The sequence below is a fragment of the Apteryx rowi genome, unplaced genomic scaffold (genome assembly GCF_003343035.1).
Source record: "Apteryx rowi isolate R43461 unplaced genomic scaffold, aptRow1 scaffold_26, whole genome shotgun sequence".
Classification (NCBI taxonomy): domain Eukaryota; kingdom Metazoa; phylum Chordata; class Aves; order Apterygiformes; family Apterygidae; genus Apteryx; species Apteryx rowi.
The window spans coordinates 1,348,762-1,361,897 of record NW_020448974.1 but is presented as its reverse complement, the minus strand read 5'-3'; the positions used below and the strand labels follow the sequence as shown (position 1 = coordinate 1,361,897).

The 13,136-nt window shown below is 39.7% G+C and overlaps 1 protein-coding gene across 1 annotated transcript; it reads left to right on the top strand.

Moving 5' to 3' along the window:
- The first annotated feature begins 10,821 nt into the window (after nucleotides 1–10,821).
- Nucleotides 10,822–12,111, top strand: KCNJ16 (potassium voltage-gated channel subfamily J member 16). Its single transcript, XM_026067509.1, has one exon. It carries the CDS (start codon nucleotides 10,822–10,824, stop codon nucleotides 12,109–12,111), a length of 1,290 nt encoding a protein of 429 aa, XP_025923294.1.
- Nucleotides 12,112–13,136: the final 1,025 nt, after the last annotated feature.

Below are 13,136 nucleotides of genomic sequence, written 5' to 3'. Positions count from 1 at the left end.
CAGGAAGCTTGGAAACAGGCTTAAGTCCACTCTTATTATGTGCTTATAGTTAAGCATATGTGTGAGTGCTTTTCTTAGACTTAAATGCAATGCCTTAGTTCTCAGATTGTCCTCATGCCACATGCCTGACCTGGGATTTCTCTGAAGCCCTTTGGAAGCTGAAGAAACCAACTGCATGTGATCGAGGGGCCCTTTCCTTGGGGAGCTCATGGAAGAAGTCATCAGGAATTTACTGACAAATCAGTTTGGCAGATGCAGGTTTGACAAGCAGTGGTTGAAACACGGGTACGGAAATAAAGCAGAAAATATTTAGGAAATGAAATTAAATATTCTTAGCAGTCATCAGAAATCAAATAAAGAATAAAATAATGACAAGGAGGTTAAATTATGACAAGTTGTTAAAATTTAAGGTTTTCTCCATTGTGAAAAAGCTTTTTAAACTGTGCAACTGTGCAGGCCTGATTGTGATAGTCAAATTCAGTGCCTCGTGGAATGCATGCCACATGCACGGTGTGGAAAGCAAGAACATGGCAAGAAAAAAAGCTGTCTTCACTCAACTACCCTTGAGAACTCATGCTAAGACCAAGATGTTCAGAAGAACATGCCCAAAAGACAGCTCTAAGAGGCAGGACAGCAAGAAGGTGCAGAAGAACATATTGAGAAAAGAAAGGATCTGAGAAACAGTGTTACAGAGGTGATAGATTAATCCAAAAGACCAAAAGGTTGAGATATTAATATGGATAATAACTCTTCAGAGTGTCACAGTTAGTATCAGTGCAAATATTGAAAAGGACTGAGAATTAGGCATGAAATCCATCTATTACAAAAGGTTTTGGATGGGGTGGAGAGGGGAATCTCCAGGTGTGGAGTCATATTTGATGCATAAAGTTTCCCCATTAAATATTTGATGCTGACCACTGTGAAAGAGTGGATACTGGAGTAAATGAAACACAGCTGTGATTCAGGATGAATGTTTCCAACTTTAGATGAGTTAATAACTTATCTAATGATGTTTTAAAGGTGAGGGAGAAAGATGAGATTTAAGAGGAGATTCTTTCTTTCTCCATATTTCTTAAAACACCAGTTGTCATGCCTGTGTTCATCCCTGAGGCTTCAGAGCCTCGTTCAGGTGGTCAGCAATACGCTATGGGATTGCTTCAAGAGACCAAAAAGGAAGTCATGCAACCCACACACTGAGGTAAAAATAAAATTCTTAAATTTACAGTCCGAATGCACACACACATGATTTTCCACTTCCATGCAAAACACCAGCATACTGTAAATTAGACCACTGGACTCAGGAAGAGAATGACAGCTGAAAACAAGGGTGGCCAAAACCATGCTCGGCATAAGATTTGAAAAAAAACAGCTATTGAGATTCAGAGTAACCTGCCTTTCCAGACCACATCCAGCCATTCTGAGACCAAAGCTCATGAGAATATATACACAGACGTTCAGCCATCTGCTCTACAAGGTGTCAAAAGTAATATCTGAAAGAAGCATCCCATACCCAAAGTTTATATAGTTTCTGGTGGAGTTAAGTACCCAATACGGAAAGCCAACACTGCCAAAATCAGTAAACCAAAGAAAATGAAGATTAAAAGAAAGCTCTTGTTCCTTTAAAACATATTGCTGTTATTCCAGCAAGCCAAGCCAATTGTGAAGAGCAAAGACAGATACTGCTTGTGGTGATACTAAGAAACCCAACAGCTAGATCTCATCCAAAGCAAGTGAAATCAAAGAGAACCCCTTTGCTGACTCTGATCTCTGAAACCATTTAATATAGTTCACAAGCTTTTAAAAAGTGGTGACAAATATAGCCTGAAAAATGTGGAAGGATGTTTCAGTCTGAATGAGGTATCTGAAACTTCGGATGCCACGTAAGACTATGGGCCTTGGCTGAGCAGCTCAAATTATAGGCCCTGAACTAAGCTACATGATATCCTCTACCAGATGCAGGAGAAAATCCTACTGAGGCATTTCCGAAGGGGACTACAGCCGTATCCATATTCACACATGAAAGGAGAGTTATACAAGGCTGCTCAGAAAGGCAAATAATCATTTCTGACCCTAGTCATGATTGATAAACTGACTTCTTGAAGCATAGTATTTGACTGCTGGTTTTACGTTTGTCTGACTACATGTGTTAATGTCAGTCACAGAATTTTGTCATGCTTTTCCTGAAAAAAAAAGCACCGATACATTGTTTGACTTGATTCTTATCCAATACTTATCTCAACCTCTTTGATTTGGGAATCAGTCTGGAAATCCTGAGACAACAGAGTTTCAGAATTTTTTGTAGTATTTGGTAAAAAAATAGGTCAGTATGGATGGGATTCATTTTATTTACCTGTTCTGATTTTTTTTTTCCTTCTCCCTTCCATTTGTAAGGAAGTACTGTAAAATGATATTTTCACTGTTCTACCCTACTTTGGTTTTGAAAATTTAAAGGCTTTACTGATTTCATTGGCATTCGAGATATTTTATTAGGTGGGATGTGACAGCTTCAGGGAATTATAATACAATTCAGGCTCAGGTCAGTGACCCAAAGTTGAGATCAGTAGAAACTTGCAAGTGTTGCCTTCTGCAGCAGATAGCCCTTAGAAGTTAATAACTGCTGTCAAGCTACATCTTAGTGAACTTTGTACTAGGGGTGAAAAAAACAAAACAAAACAAAAAAATACCCCAAAGATCCTCATGCTTCTTAGTCATACCTTACCTCTCTCATCTGCTGAACAGAGCTCACTCATGCTGTTAACTTATGATTTTGTTTTATTCTGTTCTGTTCCTTATGTGAAATACAATAGCAAGGCATCTGATCCAAAATCCATTGACACCAACACAAGTCTTTCCATTTTCAAAGCTGCAGCCTTTTGAATTGGCAGGATTAAAACTTGTAGAGGCAACACAAGGGGTTCTCTGATCTTCACATAACTCTTTGGTTAAAGCCACATAACCTTTTCTTCTCTCAGTTGTTTTTTATATGTGTGTACACACACATGCCCACACACACGCACACACACACACACACACGCATACTCACACAGAGCTGTAGTAACATAGGGGAGCACTGGAGCACACAGAACTGCAGGAGCTAACTTCAGTGCCAGCAGAAGTACTCCCATGCATCTCCTTACCTTTCTTTTTCTAGAGACATGTTTGAATAAAGAGCCCAACTGGAAAGACAAGACTCTGTGTTCTTATGTCACAGTGCCCTTCACTGGATATTTGGTTTACGGTGTACTCCAGAAAACAGGAAAAAAGGAGTATGCTCTCTGCCTCGGAGCAATGCTGTGCGATGTGACATAAAGCAAAGAGCCCCTGACACTGGAAAAACACCTTTGCAATGTCAACTCTTGCGTGCCCCCAAAACATGCATTATTAATATCCTGTTGTGTTTTGAGAAAAGATGTAACAACACTGAATTGCTGCAAATAACAGAGCTGAGGGTGTTGGCCCTTTTAACCGAAAGTGGTCAGCATTATCTAATCTGATTCTGTCATTGTTCATGACCTGCCATTTACCTATTGTTGAATACATTATTATATTACGTCATGTCTATTAAGAGCTGCAACAAACTGTTCTACTGTTCCCTGCCAACAAGAGCTGGTGGAAAAGTTCCTCGAAGAATTTTTCTTTGCCTCTGTAGACTGATTGTAACCCATAAGGCTCAATGTGTGGAGAAATCCCACTGCAGAAATCTGCAGAATTATTGAAATTAACCTTTACTGTACTCGGCTCAAACATCAGTGTGTCAGGGAAGGAGGGAGGAGGAAATCATAATTAGCACTAACACTTGTACTCAGCTGCCTCACAGCTAACTTGCATTAAAGCCCCGGGGGATTTCTCCTGCTGAGGTTAGGGAGAGGTTTGCTACTAATTTCCACATGAAGAAGACTGGATATAAAGTACATCTTTTCAGCTGATCCATGTCTGCATACCTGCTAGATTTTCAGGTCTGGAAGGTGTACCAGTTATGCCGTCTTTAAATACTGAGGCTGCAGGGGCCCGACGAGAGGGAGAGGCTCTTTGATCCTCTCAGCTCAATACTAAAATGCATATACCTCATATCCGATGGGAAGAGCACTGACAGGAGGGATTTTCAGGCAGGAGGAGATGGCTCCTGTGGGTGCTGACACTCCGTTGCAGGAGAGGGCTGCACTGGCCGCACAGCAGGGTCACCTCTGAGGCTTAGTCTCAGGAGCCCCTGTTGACTTTGTTTCCCTCCTGTGGTCAGGGACTTGGCTTATCAAGGCAGCCGTGAGCGATCACAGCTCAGTCCTGGTGCTGCTGCAGGTGCCCTGGGGTTGCTCCCAAGCTGCACGCAGCCCGAGCGCCACGCGTACCTACCCCGCAGCTGCATTAGCAGAGACTGATGTGGGGGCACCACTGTGAAGTACCTGTTGTGCCTGGCTGCCTTTGTACAGGAGCTGCTGAGAGCTCTCTCTGTCTGCTAATACACTTCTTTCTGAAAGGGTTAAGAGGAGGAAGAGAGTCCTGAGAGTGAACAGTTTTGATTTTGCACCCCTGCCAAATTGTCTGAGACAAAGAATGGCAGTGAGGCCCAAAATCAAGAGTTTCAAGTTGCCAGCACTTTCCATTTCTCATGATATTTCAGTGTTTCCACTGCTTGTTCCTGGCTAAAACGAAGCAGTGCATACGGTGCAAATAAATTAAAGTAGACATTTTCAGGTTTCTACAGATTTTGGGAGTTGCTCTGAGTTGTAGGCAAGGGGCTGGTTCACTTTAAATCTGTCCTGTGGCTCTGAACCTGGTAACCAACCTTCATCAGGGGCAACTGGTTCAGAGTCTGTTCTCTCAAACTTCAGGGGCCAAATTTCTTCTTTCTTTTTATTTTAAGGAGATCTGGTTTCACTTAGATGAATTAAATGTCAATATATCTGTTACTGTGAGTTGTTCCAGTGTAGACTACAGCACTCTTGCATGACTTTAAAATCTGTGCAAATGTCTGCTGCTCTGTGCTATTTATGTCTGTCTTTTAAAATGTTTAATAAATACTTTTATATTGATACTTTAAGTCTTCTCTTTGTGTTGAGGTTTTGAACATGGAATCCAGGAAATATCCTTTTTATCCAGCTCTGAGCCTAGCCTATTCGAAGATTGCTTTTATTTCTTTATTTGGAATCTTTTATTTGAAAGAACTATATATATTTATGTATACACACACACACACATATATACATATATATATATATACACACATATATACATGAAGTGGAAAGTTGTTACTCGTAAGATGGTGCTTGCAGAACTGAACATACTACAAACGTGAGTCCAAACTCCTGTTGTAGTGCTGCCCTACCAGCCTCAGCTGCACTCAGTCATCTAAGCTGAAGTGATCAGAACAATGAAACATTTATTTTAAAGAGAAAGCTGACATTTAAAAGCTTCATTCTGTTGGCTTCAAAGACATTTCTATGGATCTCAGAAGGTTCTGTGATCGAAACTCCCAATTGAGCTGTGATCCCACTCCTGTTAAAGTCAGCAGAGATGTCCCTTAGTCATTTGTGGAGACCTGAACTGGGATGCTGAACATTAAATGTAAAAGAAATACTTGTCACGTAAAGTTGTGTTAATGGTGAGAATTATAGGTGTTTTCAGGCCTGATCTGTTAGAGAACAAGAATGTCAGATACTTTCTGAAACTGAGAACATCACTGAGCTTTTTATTCTTCCAAAGGAGATGCATGACAGGTTTAGCACCGTAATGATATATCTGTCTTGCGGGCTAAGAATTAGACTTGCAATCCATGCAGGCAGCAAATTTAAAAGCACAATCTTGTGTGTCCTGAAGCATACCTGTTGGAGACTGTTAGCCAACACCTCTGCAGGCTAGTCACGTGGTAGGGACATGGGCAGGAGATAGAAAAATGGTGAATCATGATGTGTTTAAAGCCTGCTGAGGGGATCACATTTCAGAGCAATATGGAGAGAAGCAGGAAGGACTGGCCATAAGTATTATGAGAAGTTAGTTCCCTTTCCAAAGAAGAACAGTGAAAGGAAGGAAGGAAGGAAGAAAGGAAGGAAGGAAAGAAAGAAGGAATGAGGTGCTTCAATGCTATCCTATAAGAGATTTATTTAGATTTTGTGGTTGTTTTTTTTTTAAAGGAACAAGTATTTGAGTCAATTCCAAGGCAGCTCAAAAGGCTTCAACTCGTCACATTTCTGGTCTCTGAACTGAAAGTTTTTCAGGGTTACACAACAATGACTAAAACTGGAAACCTTTCAGACCATTTCCAAAATGAAGCAGGAAACTGAGGTGACTGCTAAACCGATGCTAGAGCGAGCTCCACTTCAGTGTGTGTGGGGGGGGGGGTTAGAGTGAGAATACTCAATTTCATTTGGAGGTTTCAAGTTCTTTTCTTTTTGATTTATTCTCATTCTCAGAACAGAATTATTCTGGAACCAAGATGTTCACATTGTTTTGTTTAATGTTTTACAAACAGGCTGTTGACTGAAGTTGTCACTGAACAAAAATTCACCCCTACTTGTTTGCATAATGGGAAAATATAGTCATAAAATGGGTGTAACAACAACTCGGTAGGTATTAGGTTAAGGTGCAATATGGGAATTAAGCTAATAAGATAGTGAGCCCCAAACTCAAAATGCCATGATTAAATTGAAAATTGAATTTACTGAAAGCCTTTAAAAGGCAAAACTAGATGCTTAAAGCTTATAAGTTACTGTTGTTCTGAGCAAGTTGATGAAAATCAGAGTTCAAATTCTTCTGCTACAGCTACTCTATCCAAGAGGGACTAGATGAAAATAATAAATACACTAGAAAGGCTTGCTTCTGCTATTTCCTTTGTAGTAGCTCTTCACTGGGTATAAGTAGATATTGGTTTAGTTCCTACTTCAGCCACTGCACTGCTTTATTGCCTTTTAAATATGGGAGTATTACTTACTTCCCATATCTAGCTGGGGGGAGATTTTCAAAGATACCAGTTTGGGGGGCCAATATGCAGACCCCATGAACAGAGCAGCTCTGTATCTCCCTGAACATGTTTCAGCAGCCAACACAAAGAGATCCTAGCCTTGGGTCAGATAGATAATTAATAATACATCGCTGATTTTCAGAACTCTGATACATATATATGCTTTGGAAGGAATTCTGAACCCTTTGTGGCATTTACCCTAATGGAATTGCTGAGATTTCTGTATTTCTGTCTCACTTCTATCCTGCCTAGCTTCACTGCTCCATTTTTAGCTCTGATAAGTTTTTCTTTTTTGGGAAAATATGTTTATAAGAATGATTAGCAAAAGTACTGTAAATTTCAGCACACTTCCTGCTCTAAAGAACAGAACAAAATGCAAATTCATGATGTGTGCATACATGCCCAGAAACAACAACAACAGCAAAAACTCCATAGAAAGTAAAAGCAAAAAAAAAGGGCGAGGGTTTGTGTGTTAGTGTTAGAGGAAGGTGAAAACACTTCCTGGCAACATCTGAGAATCATTTGCAGCAACTGATCCATGAGCTCCAGTGAGCAGAGAATGTTTTTAAATCCTCCCCCACTCCCTTTGTTAATCTTTACCAGGTAGTAGAACCTTTAATGTAATTCATACTGGTTTCTTAGAGTTTTGTAAAATATTTTGTCCATTTTGAAAAACAAGATTTTTGAAATGGCTCTGAGATTTAGGTTCCTAAGTCTCGTTGTAAGTCTGTTTAAGATTTGGTAATAATAATAGTCTTCAGACTGTTCCGCAGTCTCAGTATACTGAGCAATGAACATCTGGCTTCATATCCTCACTGCCTCTCATCTGAAATAGGAAAATCACGTGCCTTCTTATTATCCCCATGAATGAAGTGTTGGTCATAATACTGACTTACATAATTCAGAAATATTGAAGGATGTTCTTTTATACTTTAAAAATGTTCTGAGCAACATCAGACGATGTAAAAGAGTTATTAATTATGACGCATAATTATTATTGTGCTCGGGAGACTTTAAGAGGTAGCCTGGAAAAGTTCAGATTTGGCTCATTTTAAAGCACACCCAAAATACTGGGCAACATTTTTAGATGGTTTTGATTGACTTAGGAGGCTATTTCCTAAGACTTTTAAGCACATTTGGGATCTTAGGTCATTTGGGACACGTCTCCACTGTGCAGTGCCAAATGGCGCTGAGCAAGCCAATTTTCAACACACAGAGAGATTAACTCAGATCCTAAGAGCAATATATAAGTGTGTTAATGTTGCCCTGCACTGATCCTGTTCTACTCCATCCAGTTCCAGAACTAGAATATTTGGTGCTGGTTTAGGAATCTCAGCAGCATGTTCCCTTTCTTATTATAGACATGCAATTAACTGTTTTGCGAAGTCCAATCCACCATCTTACTGCATGGCTTCATTTATACCAGCCAAAAACCCAGCACAGATGTTCATGAGCATATATATATATATTACTATTACCTGTACTATGGAGGAGGCTGTAAGTAAGGTCAGAGTTCCTAGTGCAAGATACTTTACAGTTACATCAAATTTCTGTCTCTGGCACATCAGAGACTACCGAAAATCAAAGTGAATTTTTCCGCATAGTTGCATGTGTGACAGTGTGTGTGATTGTTGCCAACAATAACAAAATTTAAAGATCATGCCAACAAAACACCATTTTTGAAATATGATGATTTGCTGATGGCAGCATTAGAGAGTGGAATCAACTCAGTAGCCTTTGATTCATGAACTGTTTTGTCCCTTTCAGAGTCCCAGGACGTTTGTGAGTATTTTCAAGGAACTGTAGTTTGAATCAGTCAATAAGAAAAACATTATAACCCTAAGTGTGTTTTTTATTTAAGGTTATATTGACTCCTGATTACAATTTGCTTCATTTTCACACCTCACATTATGAGGTTCTTAAAAAAATAACTCAGTAGTTTCCAGTTTTTGTTTGTTGTTATATATGACTTATAAAATCTTAGGTCAAGAGTCTTCAATGGACTAGGCTACAGTGTTTGTTTAAAGCTATGAGTAAAGCAAGTCATATGAATGTTTCCAAAGACTGTATTCCAAGAAGTATTTTTGGAAACATTAATGTTGTGTTTTTTAATGAAGGCCACATTCTGAGGCTACGACACCATATGTCACATTCATTTCTGTACTAAAAAAAAAGAAAGAAAAGAGAGAGAAAAGAAAAAAGAAATGGAAACTATGTTTGGCTTTTAAGTGTTTTTGGAATAGTGTCTGTGCATGCTTGTCATTGTTCCTTGGATGGGAGAAGAGTTCTTGGTCTGTTAATCTAGTCCATCCAATATATATTACACTCTGTGAGCCTGACTCTCTTCTGCCTTAAAGTGTGTGCAGTCATTTATACTCAGGCAAAGTGAATGAAGAGCTGAGGAAAAAGACTACCACTGGCAGAGTTTTTTGTAAGTTCATTTTCCATGAATATGTTGGCTTCATTGTAAACCTACATCTGAACTTTAGTCAGCTGAAAACAGCTTAAAAATGTGGAAAGTACTTTCCATTTTCCATTGAAAACTTAAAATTTTTGGAGGAAAAGTGATTTTTTTCCCTCAAAAGTATCAGTTAAAAGCATGACATTTGTCAAAAAATTTGAATTGTTTTTCATCCAGCTCTGTACACTGCCACTCTTCTAATTTGTCAGTGTTTTGTGTGGTCGGTGTTGGGATATGGCACAATGGACTGGAGACCTAGCAGGAAAAGGCATTTGCCTTTTTCAGTGCTGTATCCTACCAGAAATTCATAAGTATCCTGTAATTGATTTCTTCAACTAAGTCTTTCCTTTTTTATTTGGTTCCAGTTGATGGAGGTCTCAGTTTCTAAGGTAAGTTCTTGTTATTAGTCACTAAATGTATAGCCTAGCACTTTGTACTGCTGAATATCACATGGCTGCCATCTGCAAAGACATCCATTTTTCTTTATGACAGAGGAATCTCCTAATCTACATCACTCCCTAAATTTGTGTCATCCACAAATTTCATTAACATATTGAATGTTTGTGTCAAAGTCATTAATAAAAAATTTGAATACTTTGTGGCAGCCAGAATTTTTTTGTTTTAGGGAATGATCTGCGAGGGTTTCCAGGACCTCAAGGAGGTTTCTTTTTCATCTGAAATGTAAATACGTTTCTACGAATTGAACAAATATGTCTCTCTAGCACTAACCCAGTAAAGTTCAGTTTCCTGACAGGTTTTTCTGGGCAATACTGAAGTACAAATAATGATGAATGATTGTGTGGTTGCTACATTTTCTGGTTAAGACACATTAGTACAGAACTTGTCTGCTCATGCCACTGAAGTCTTACAGCTAAATGAGGGTGTCTTCCTAGGTATTTCTTCTAATGTAAGAAAGCAAACAAACATGCAGCAGACAGGAATAATTAACTCAAATATCTGGTTCACCTTAAAAGGGTACATGCATTCCTATGAGTGTTCATGAGAGCCCATCCTGATTTGAATGCTATTTCTCCAAAACATTAGAAGAGATACATACAGGGGGTCACGACAAAGGTTTCTGATTTTTGTTTTCATCTAGATACCAAATTTTAAGACAGATATGGAAATTTCTAGCTAGTTGTATTTCTAGCTGCCTCATATTTCCAGGCTTCCTGAGTTTTTGAGTTATGTTGTATAACTAATGTCAGAGTCTGTATTCTTCAAAAAATTGCTCCTGATGACCACACAGTGAATGGATTTAGTTTTGGTGTTGCAGAGTCCCAGAATAGGAAATTAAAACAAAAATAAACTTTTTCTTTTATTTCATAGATTTCCAATGAACAGAGAAAACAAATAGCCACTGGGACCACACATGTGTTCTGTAAACTGATGCCACAAGGCAGATATGAGAAAGATGACTGAACAGCGTGGTTGCTATAGGCCTGTAAACATACAGGGAAATAAGCTCAGTTACCAAGGCTCATGTCAAGAAAGTCCTGAAAAGGGGATGAAAAGATTGCAGAAGCGATTTCTCCACAAGGATGGCAGCTGCAATGTGTACTTCAAACACATCTTTGGGGAATGGGAGAGCTACGTAGTAGACATATTTACCACGCTGGTGGACATCAAGTGGCGCCATATGTTTGTGATATTCTCATTGTCCTACGTTCTTTCTTGGTTGTTCTTTGGACTAGTCTTCTGGCTGATAGCAATCCAACATGGAGATTTATTCAATGATGAAGAAATAACTCCCTGTGTTGCAAATGTTCATAGCTTCACAGGAGCATTCTTATTCTCTCTTGAAACCCAAACAACCATTGGTTATGGTTACCGCTGCGTTACGGAAGAGTGCTCTGCTGCAATCCTCATGGTTATCCTGCAGTCAGTATTAAGTTGCATTATTGACACATTCATAATTGGAGCAGCCTTAGCTAAAATGGCCACAGCTCGAAAAAGAGCTCAAACCATTCGTTTCAGCTATTATGCTGTAGTAGGTTTAAGGGATGACAAATTTTGTCTCATGTGGCGCATTGGTGATTTCCGACCAAATCACATGGTTGAGGGCTCTGTACGTGCTCAGCTTCTGCGCTACCAGGAAGACAAGGAAGGGAGAATGACAATGGAATACAAGGACCTGAAGTTGCTAAATGACCAAATCATACTTGTTACTCCTGTGACAGTTGTACATGAAATTGATAGTGAGAGCCCCTTGTATGGTCTAGACCGGAAAGCTCTGGCCAAGGACAACTTTGAAATCTTGGTTACATTTGTCTACACAGGTGATTCAACAGGAACTTCACATCAGTCAAGAAGCTCGTATGTCCCCAGAGAGATTCTTTGGGGCCATAGGTTTAACGATGTCTTGCATGTAAAGAAAAAATACTATAAAGTGGATTGCTTACAGTTTGAAGAAACCACAGAAGTTTATGCTCCTTATTGCAGTGCCAAACAACTGGATCGGAAGGAGCAAGAATGGAACAGAACTGAGAATACACTGGAAAGAGAAACAGAGACGTCAGCACTAGAGATCAAGTCATTTAGCACAAACCAAAAGTCATTTAGTGCAGTTGCCCTGATCACCAGTTGTGAAGATCCAGAAGACCCAGTGACAACTGTCAATCACCCTTCTGGAGAAGTTTCTTATCAGAAAGCAGCTGTGACCTTAAGTAGACTGTCACTGGAATCCCAAATCTAGCTTTTTACTGCAATTAAAATCACTTCCAAACTTCACACAGCATAGCTTTTAGAATATAAACAATGAACATATGCACAAGTATTTATATTATAAACCTCACTCTGACAGCGTGCCTACATTGCAGTACAGAGCTCAGCTGCTAGAATGAGCTTCATACTGTTTAGCATGGGTATCAGTAACAGATTAGCATTGGCACAGTAAAACAGCTTACACTGGGTTGACTAGACAGCTACTGTACTTGAGCAAACTTATTCTCAACTCTTTGCTACCCCGCAGGGACCAATGTTGGACATGCCAAGACAGAGATAATGATCTAGTCAGGGAACAAAAACAATATAGCGTGCCCTGTAGGTCATATTTTTCGAAGCTGCCTAATTTATTTGGAAGCCCAGCTCCCAGTTGCTGTAGGAGGCTCTGAAACTCCCCCACCGTCAGAGCAAACAGTTGCTCTTCCATGACAAAGGCACCCCTCTAGCAGTTCAAATGAAGCCCCTGTCCAGGGATTATACTGGTAAATCTGTGGGGCTGTTCGTTATGAGAGGGAGTAAACTGGCAAGAAAACTGAACCCAGTATTACTGGGTAGCTCAGAAACCTGCTCACACCCTTCCCAGCCCTGTGGGCTCCACGGTTGGATCCTGGAGAGTTTTTCTCATTTCCTGGTTGTGAGCCCTTCCCAGAACTGCCCCTCCCTCGGCAGTTTGAGGTATGTGGTATGTTAGCTGGCTCGGGGCTGCATGAAGATTTTGTTTCATGGCTCTGATGGTTGGGAAGGTTGGCCAAACCTGCTCATTTGCATTCTTCAGAAATCAAAATGGGACCTCAAGTTTGAAATCAAAATCAGCAGAATCAGGTTGAGCCTCAAAGAGGAAGATCAGCCTGGTTTCAGAATGAGCTTTCCAGTACTTTGACTCTAAATGTCTTCTCATTTCAGAATGTCAGCCTTGCTTTTATTTTGGTATATTATGCTTCTTTAAAAAGAAAAAGATCAGTCTGGAGACCAAACAGTGTGATTCTGTCAAAAAGA